The sequence below is a fragment of the Pundamilia nyererei genome, unplaced genomic scaffold (assembly GCF_000239375.1).
Source record: "Pundamilia nyererei isolate P.nyererei 1_Seehausen unplaced genomic scaffold, PunNye1.0 scaffold00363, whole genome shotgun sequence".
NCBI lineage: Eukaryota > Metazoa > Chordata > Actinopteri > Cichliformes > Cichlidae > Pundamilia > Pundamilia nyererei.
The window spans coordinates 41639-51447 of record NW_005187764.1 but is presented as its reverse complement, the minus strand read 5'-3'; the positions used below and the strand labels follow the sequence as shown (position 1 = coordinate 51447).

The following is a 9809-nucleotide window of genomic DNA, read 5'->3' as shown; positions in this document are numbered from 1 at the left end:
TGTGTGTGTGTGTGTGTGTGTGTGTGTGTGTGCGCGTGTGTGCGCGCGTGCTCTGTGTAAACCAGGACGTGAACCAGAAACTGCAGGAGGACAACCAGGAGCTGAGGGACCTGTGCTGCTTCCTGGATGACGACCGGCAGAAAGGGAAGCGGGTGTCGCGGGAATGGCAGCGATTGGGTCGCTACAGCGCTGGCCTGATGAGGAAGGAAGTGGCTATCTATTTGCAGAAGCTTAAGGAGCTGGAGCAGCGGCAGATGGAGGTGATCCGGGAGAACCTGGAGCTTAAGGAGGTGTGCCTCATGTTAGAAGAGGAGAGGGCCACAGTTGTGGCTGCAAGCACAGGGGGAAGTGGTGGTGGTCAGGGAGGGCCTGGCTGCAGGAGCTCCATTGACAGTCAAAGTAGCCTGTCTCAGCTGGGCGGTGGCATGCCTACACCAGGCCTGTTGCGGGATGTTGGCGATGGAAGCAGCACCTCCAGCGCAGGGAGCACAGACAGCCCAGATAACCCTCACCATAAACCCTCCCCTCTTGGCTCCAATTCAAGCCCTGGATCTGGCTCAAGATGCAGCTCTTCAGGACAAAAGAGAGATGTTTGTGAATTCAGCGGGAGGAGGCGCAGCTCCACCACGGAGTACCACACCTTTCCCCAGTCCTGCCGGCCCCGTGGAGGTTCCCTCACCAACCTAGAGCTTCACAGCTTTCGAGGACACAGCCCAGAGAAACACAGCAAGTCTCCTACCAGGCTACCTTGTGGCTCCCACTCCAAACCCTGCAGCTCTGACCTACTAGCACAGAAACAGCTACTGATGTCAGGACAGGCATCTCCAGGCAGTGGCAAGGGCTCAGCTAAGTCCAGCCCAGATCTGAGTCAGCGACACCGGCAGGTAAACTCAGCAGGGGCTGGGAGTCCTGAAGCCAAGCAGGTAGCAATGGGCACACCTGAGCACCTGAGAAAAGGGCGGGTGATTGTGGGAAGTCCAGAGTCTATACGGCACCACTATCACTATCATCAGAGCCCAGGGGTGGAGCACAGCAAGGGGAAGTATAGTAGTGGCTCCCCTGGCAGGGATGGAAGTCACAGGAGACCAGCGGGTGAAGAGATTGCCCCCCACCACCAGAGTCTGTACAACGGTAGGCACATGGTAACGCTTATCTTGTATTTTTTCATTCATAAACCATTTTATGACACATAAATGAACACTTATACATTTATAGAGAGATGCACTAACATATTGTTTTATCTAACTAGAAAATGGTGGAAGCAAGTACTAATAATGACCAAATAGAGATATTTTTATCAATTACATGAGCCGTACATTCACAACAAGCATACAAACATTTGAATGTTTTCAACAATATACATTTATTGCATTTCTTTACTTAATGAGGATAAAGGGGGCGATGGCGCGATATGGCAGCCTCGCCTCTGTCAGTCTGCCCCAGGGCAGCTGTGGCTACAACTGTAGCTGCCTCCACCAGTGTGTGAATGTGAGAGTGAAAGAATAGTGGTATTGTAAAGCGCTTTGAGGGGTCCCGAAAAGCACTATATAAAAATGCAATCCATTATTATTATTAAACTGTTTACTGTTTGGAGTCCATGTTAGCGGTGTGCCTATTAAAGCAACAAGATAAAGAATAGAATAGGATAGAATAGAATTAAACTTTATTGTCATTGCACATGCACAGGTACAGGGCAACGAAATGCAGTTTGCATCTATGCAGAAGTTCTTCAGTGATATAGATATATTACAATATATATTAGCAATAATATAGATATGTAAAGGAACTACATAGCTGATATCAATGCTTTAGTATTTGTTTGCCATCATCTCAGTATATTATTTTTTAACGTATTCCTTCAGATTGTTAAAACCTAATAGGCATATAGAAGATTTGTTATGTAAATACACCTTAGTCTATTTGATCTAATGCTTTTTTTTACTTGACCATTTTAATAATTTTCAACCAGGCTTCTACTCCCATATTCCACCTTTCATTTATATTATTTGTGATTCAGATTCATTTTTGTATATCTTTACATATATTAAAAAGTTGAGCCTTTCAATGTAAGTTAAATGAAAAAATATTAACTTACGGCTTATTTGCCAGTGTTCTCTGGGAAGTTTGTATTTATAACAACAAGCTTTTAGTTGCTAATATAATTAAAAAACAGAAAGAAGCACATGTAATACTTTTATTAACAATAACTCAGTTGACCAAAAACTGATGCAATATCAAAACAGTTCAGGAAGTGGAGAATGGAAGTGAGAATTTGTAGAGATAAATTCTCATTATTTTATAATCTTTCAGTATAAAAAACAAACTAATGGACTGCTCATGGACTTTCTATGCTGTGGTACTCCCAAACTCTTAAGTGTAAAGTCACAGTAATGGATGACCTTGGTTCAAGGAAACACAAGACTGAGTTAACTCATAGAAACTGCTGAGGACTTAGCTAGGTTTAGACGTGGCCTATGAGCTAGACCTACAATTATAGTCACACATACATGTTTGGATGCACATGCGCACACAGTGACAGCTGAAGGATGAGTAGACAGTATTTAGGCATGGAAACAAATAAAGAGAGTTTAACATGCATGTATATATAGTGTAGTATGCATGCAGGGACACAGGTAAGTGTGACTTTGTACCCATTCATTTTTATTAGCTCACATCTGACAGCTGCTCAGCTCTTCTGAAACGCTCACGTGGAATTTTTCCACATGCACACTGCACAGGCCCCTTCAATTTTTGACAGCAAAAGGACTCATGACATTCTTTGAAACAGCTGAGCGGATTTGAAATGCATTGGCTTGGCTTTTAAGCTTGACTTAATTTTGGCTTCCATTAAATATTCCAAAGTCCTCCCTATTGACTCTTTGGTTTAGTTGTTTCTCTGTGTTTTTGAGTGTCGGCTTTGCATGTGAAAAACAGCATCGGCACAACAAGCTCACATCAACTAGGGTGGTCCAAAAAATCGATACTCACATATTAATTGATACTAAATTAAATCACTCAATTCATACAATATTACAGTGTTCACTTGCAACGATCGATATCTTCTAGCTGCACCGCTGCAGACAGACGGGCGTTCAGCTCCTCCCCTCACTAACAGTTGAAGTATTTAACATTCATGATATTGAACTACACTTTGGGATGATTTTTAGTGGTCAATAAATATTTTCAAAACATTCATTTATAAACAGTTATTAAAAATGTTAACCTGGCTGGTGCACATGTTAACATTAGCTCCTTAACTATTAGCAGTTACTCATTAGCCGCATTAGCCACCTGTTATAATTACGGAGCGGCTCTTGGACTTGGGTTGCAAATGGAATATTGAGCCATGGTTGTTGGCTGTGCAGAGCAGTGGGGGAACTGTTGCTGAACTGAGCAGAGTATCCAGAGAGTGGACGACTAATCCGAGCAAGCAGAATAAACTCGAGCAGAGCACCACAATCAGATGGTTTAAGGTCTGAAGAGCAAAGCTGAGGATGTTGAGAGCTGCAGACTGAGACGAAAAAGCATAAATGGTAGATATGAGAGAGGCTACAGGCAGATGCAGACAAGATGATGAACTTTTTTTACTTTCACAATAATTTATTCAAATGTTTCTTATTTTGTTTTAAAATGCAGGAAGTGACTAGTTTAATCTTTCACAGTGAGCTTTAACTTTTCCATAATGCTCTTCTGCAGTCAATGAGTGGAGCATGAGCTGCTCTGTAGTAGCAGCTTTGTATTCTAGAGTCACATATGAGGCCATCTGTCTGACAGCTTTGCCAAAGCTGGGACATGCAACAGAACAATGATCCCAAGGACACACCAGCAAATCACAATGCTCTAGTGTTGTCTGTCCAAAGGAATACTCTTGTGGTTTCTTCAGATGCAACTTTGCAAACCTTTGTGATGCTGCCATGTTCTCTTTAGAGAGAAAAGGCTTTCTCCTCAGTCTTTTTCTAATTGCACTGTCACGAACTTTAATATTTACATACTATCTGAGGATTTTAGGGTCTGAGATGCAAGTCTCTGGATTTTTGGAATTTCAAGGAGTCTACTACAGTCTGACCTTCTTCTGGAAAGTATTAACACACACCTGAATACTCCAGATGATCAAACTGCCAAAACGATTTGACAGAGGGGTGTCACACTTGTTGATCAACTAATCAAATGCATTTGATCTGCAGCAACTGGCTCCATCTAATCTCTAAATTACTTTTTTACATGTCTGTACAACCCAGGCCATTTTCATGATTTTTCTAATTTCACAGGATTGTATGTTGTGAATCCTTGGGCTAGACTGTCAACACAAACTATGACTGTTTTATTCTAAAACATCTGAAGAAGAATATTGCCTCATATTACAGCATATCACTTGTGCTGTAAAAAACATAGAGTTCATGAATAAATCATGTATTTTTAGGCCATAACACAATCTTTGTTTATCTCCTGCCCAAACCTGCCTCCCTACATCCAAAATGAAATTAGGTTTTGACACACAGTAGGAGAACCAGAGGGAACTGCAGAGGCAAGTGAGGAAGTGGTTAGAACCATACTGAAGTGGCTCAGTCTTAAAATAGGTTCAGAAGACGGCGATCTTACACCAGAAATTGGCCACATTTTAAATCAGGGTAGACAGTTCAGATACCACCAAGTATATGAAATACAATGGCACATGTTTTTATAATTTTGTACATCACCGTAGTAGAATTAAAATCAAACAATCAAGATGTGACTTAAGTACAGTCTTTCAGCTTTATTTCTCAAGGTTGAACTAAACAACTGTTTCAAACAGACATCTATTTTTATACACAGTTCTCACTGCCAGGATTAAAAGTTGTGATGGACAGGGCTTAGCAGCGACTGACCTTTCAAAATAAGAGGGAACATAACTAATTTGAAAATATGCATGAGGGCTATATAAATAAGGAAAGTGTGATTTGTCAAACGTACACGTGACACAGTGGGGAGTGACAAATCTTATCATGCTCTATGTCTGTCTGCTTGTGCAGTGGCTCGTTTACATAAAAAATGGCAAATGCTGTCTTAAAAATCCTCATATTCCCGGGAGATCCTTGTTTCTAGCCTTCAGTAATGAAGCTCATGGCGGCTGTAGGACATACTAGTTCAGCACTAGTATAAGTAGAACAAAATGAAGTGTTCTTGATTTAATTTGTGTATTTTCAATCTGTTATTTTAAACAATAGTTAAAAAGTATGATGCACCTTAACTATCACTTTGCCATTGTAAGACAACATTAAAGGTTGCAGTTAGGTCTTTGTATTTAGCACTACATTACAAAGTGCACATGACCCTTCCTACTGAAACATGACTGTATAAATACTGTGTGGTAGTCTAGCATCAGTAATGATTTCTACTGTGCTGAGTGGAAGTGCTCTATATTACAGCTGAGACCATGGGAAATAGCTTTGTACCTTAGGTGGACACAGGATGCCTGACTCAGCTATTACTAGGAAACAATAGTGGCTGGATGTACTGTACTGTAAACTGAGATGCTGCACAACTTTTCATACATCCTACTATGAAAGAGAACAAAGCATATGCTTTTGGTAGAATTTACAGTATAGAAAATCACAAGCTCCTCACAAGTTTTCTGTCTATTAGCTCTCAGAGAGAATAGCAAGTAACAAACAGATGCATAGACCTAAAAAAATAAATCGATCTGAAAAATGAGTCGGATGCTATGAAACCCGGTCTGGATATAAATGGTTTAACTAAGAACACGGATGTCACCATAGCTGAAATTTTAGCTGGAGGAGACTAAATTCAGGAGGCAGGAACAGAAATGCTGATTTAGTTTATTAAGATTTAATTTGCTCCAAATTGAGACTTAATGAGTTTTTTGGCATTAAAATGAAGTTAAATGCTCTTTGTAGATATTCAGAGGGAAATGCTGTTGCAGGAAGAGTTGCAGGGAAGCTGAAGCTTAAAGTGAATGAATCTGGATTATACACACTATGGTGAAGAAATCAACAACACACTCTTCAATAAGCCAAACAAAGTATCATCTGACCAAATATGCAACTGGCCTCATCCCAAAAAAGTCACAAAAATTGTGCCAAAATGACTTTCTGTTGCCTTTAGAGTCCAGCATTTTCATACATATACATGAAACAAAGCGGTGGGGCAGAGGCATCTTGTTCTACCCATTTAAGAGACACAAGCTTTCAGCACACCTGTGATGTGTGTAAGTTTTTATGAGCTTTTAAATATGTTTAGGCCCTAAATAAGATATTTATTTGTGTAAATAATAAGATACAACAGGGCCTTCAAACTATCAGTGCTCAGGTGTTTATCTCTAAAAGCATATAAATAGTTTTTTAAATTACCCTCACTTTGGTTACCTACATACATTGATATATACGTATATATATATAAATTAATAACTGATGCTATGCTAACTAAATAATTCTTTACAAATATTTCAGTCACTACAGACTGTTGGCTGCACCTGCACTTGCTGCCCATTCTACCTCAAGTGGTATGATAGAAGAACATCCAGAGTTTTAGCTCCTTGTGACATCCAAGTGTTGTTGCTGCACTACAAATTGGATATGTTTGGACTTTAGTATTAGTAGAAATAATTCATGGGTTATTTTTATAAAAGAATTATTATTCATTCTACTTTTGCTTCTTTGATTGGTTCATGAAATGCTCCCTGCAACGTTCTTATCCTCCTATTCTTTAACATCATCTATCTCTTCTACTGCTCATTCATTCTGCTTCTGCTTCCTTTGTGCTGTCTCCTTTCTGTCTACCCCATGCCTTTGGACTATAGCAGTTGGATAATACAAATTCTTAACTGAAGCTCTTCACTTCTTGTTGCAAACTTACACACAGCCAGTCTAAATCTTCATTAAGCAGGTTCCATCAAGGGCCAGCACCTTTACAAATTGAGGTCATTAACATCAATATGCTCTCTGCTCTCCAGTCTTGGTGCACTAAATAATTGACTAGGCGCTATGTAATTTTTACCCTTTATAGTAGCACTGCTATGCTGGTATCAGTATATGGTGTCTATGTAATGTGACCCTCAGGCTGTCTACTGGGACTGTAATTGAGGTATGTCAATTGTAGAGATATACACATTAAATGATATTAGATACAGTACTTTATCATGACAAATGACACTGAATGAACTGTAAAAAAAAAAAAAAAATTACACATAACATATAATGTAATTGCAATGAGGTATTTCTGTAGTCCATTGATACTAGATAGTGGGAAATGGGTGGGATTAAGTAAGCTTATGCTTCTTCCTGCTCCTTTTTGAACATGAACGTTATTTGGAGTTGTGGTTGCTCGTTTTCCTTGTTTTTCTTTGTTCATTTGTCTCTTTTAATTCTATTTTGTTGTACTTTTTCAACATGTTCAAAATAAAGATTCAATCAACCAATCAACCATAACTGGGTATAAATATACTCAAGTTTAAAGTTCGTCATATATTTTAATGCCATTTAAAGATATGTTATTTGCAACTATTCACTGATAGTGATTTTATTTTCGTTCATACTGCATGGGTAGAAGATGCCATGATACAATTTTAAATTTAATCATATAAAATCAGATGTGGGCTGTAGCAGTTATGGCATCTTTATTAAGGTAGGACAGTGAGCTTTTAGCACCTATTACACTATTTCAAAGGGGGAAAAAAGAGCTGTGCTTCAGTAAATATTCATTGTTATTCTGAGGGATATACAGTGCATCTAGAAAGTATTGACAGTGCTTGGCATGTTCCACATTTAGTCATGTTTACATCACAATATTTTATTCATGACATAAATCATGAAAAAAAAATCTGTTGCATTTGTGATATCGCTGTGGTTTTTATTATGTCATACCGTACGGGAGGAAATTTCTGGGAATTATGCACGGATTGCATTCTGCAGCTAAACAATCAACTGTGCAATGTTCAAATTTATTCATGGCCGCACCAAAAAGAAAACAGAAAATGACAAAAAAAAAGCATGTTGGCAATGCTTCAGATAGAAAAAAAAATATTTTGGTATTACCTGCCTTTCTAGGAACATGTTTTTGACACAGTTTGTATGGTGCTTTGATTTCTTGGCAGACCTTAAGTAGTAAAATATCTCCACACTACCGACTTCCTTAGACCCATCTTTTCAGCAAATAAGGATCCTTGTCTTATGAGCCTTGGGCTGCATCCATTGGGTTGTTAAATTTTCATTAAGGTTTTTTGTTGTTATTTTGTCTTTTATCTTGCCCATGCTCCTAGCAAGCTCAATGGCACAGATGCAGCAGCCCAAACATGTGTTGTTCCAACCACATGATTGATTTAGCGTGACACAATTCTCATTGTCAGTGGTTTTTTGTCTTATCGGTCAAAACGTGGATGGAATGAGTTCTATCGACTTTACAATGACAACAGAAAAGTTATTTTAGCATAACTAGCTTTATCATTTCATTGATTAGTCCTAGATATAAAGGGCTGTTACAGTTCTTCTAAAGGGGGAAAATATATGTTAGTAAAATTGCAATCACCAATTATTAGTATTAGTATTTTTGTCTAGGAAATGATAAAATGTACATCCAGCATCCACAGCTCTATTTTGGCCCCTGGTTTATTGCACAGGATTTAAATCTGTTATCTCCTTCTGCTATCTCCTGAGCGAGCTTGTTATTATTGTGAAATCCAATAGTGCTATTTTTCTCAGTTCTGACAAAGCTCTTCTGGAGCTAGTGGGACCATACAATTGTTTTTTCTGGAGTATGAGGCATGATCAAAAAGCTCTAGGAATTACCTAGAAAAAATCTTACCTGATTTTATTTGGCCAATATCCTGTTCCCATTCTTCCCAGGCTTGTCCAGACAGCTGGACAAGTAACAGCTTTTTCAGATTGCTCCCTGGTCCCATTTTGATCCCTTACACTGTGCCCTCCACAGCTTTGACATGGTCAGCAAACTTTTGCAGGGAGCAAACACCAAATTCTCTTTCCAGCTGACCCAAATGGCCCAAGAGTCTCACTTTTCCAAACCTGAAGGCAGTACCTCACTTTGAGGATGAGCAAGAATAAGAGCATGCTTATCCAGTATTCATGGTGTTGTGCACAGTAAAACCCAGGGGGCAGTGTTATGCATGTTTCTATCATGCTATCACATGCTGGCGCAGAGCATGTTTAAAACACAGGGTTTTCAATACTATATACATTACATAATCTTCACTCATCACATGCCCTAGTCACAAGATTTATCTCCCTCTTCTGCTCCCCAAAGAAATGAAAAGAAGTTGAAGGATCTGCTTGGTTTGAGATAGACACATGTAGGATGTCTCTGTTAGTCCTTTTGTTTAGTGGTTTGAGCTGTTATATTGAGCCCAGCTGGTCTGGCTGTCAACTCAGGTTATATTTGTGCTGAATCAGATGGGAAAAATGAGTGTGCCAAACTCATTAGGCTCTGTAAATAGCCAGAACCCAAAGTACGGTCTAATGGCGGTTGGTTAGTTACAAAGTCTTTGTTCTTGCACAGAAGGGGATCAGAAGATTTTCTGTGCTTTTTAAAAAAAAAACTATTATCTTGAATGAAGCATGCGTGGCAGAGACCCAATCATGGAAACAGCTATACCAATACACACAGGTACATTCACAGCTGCATATCACATAATCACACACAAGCTTATTTACACACACAACTTTGGATGTGTGTGTAAATAATAGGGGTGCAACGATATTCATATCGATATTGAACCGTTCGATACAGTGCTTTCGGTTCGGTACGCATATGTATCGAACAATACAACATTTGTAATTTATTTTATCAATTTTCCTTCTGAC

General features: G+C 39.2%; 1 protein-coding gene across 1 annotated transcript in view; it reads left to right on the top strand.

Annotated features, from left to right (window-relative positions):
- LOC102209339 (coiled-coil domain-containing protein 85A-like) overlaps window positions 1-9809 on the top strand; it is a 46538-nt gene that overhangs the window by 1430 nt on the left and 35299 nt on the right. The window contains exon 2 of the mRNA XM_005752504.1: window positions 66-1131. Coding sequence (XP_005752561.1) covers window positions 66-1131 — 1066 coding nt within the window. The remainder of the gene's footprint in view (window positions 1-65; window positions 1132-9809) is intronic.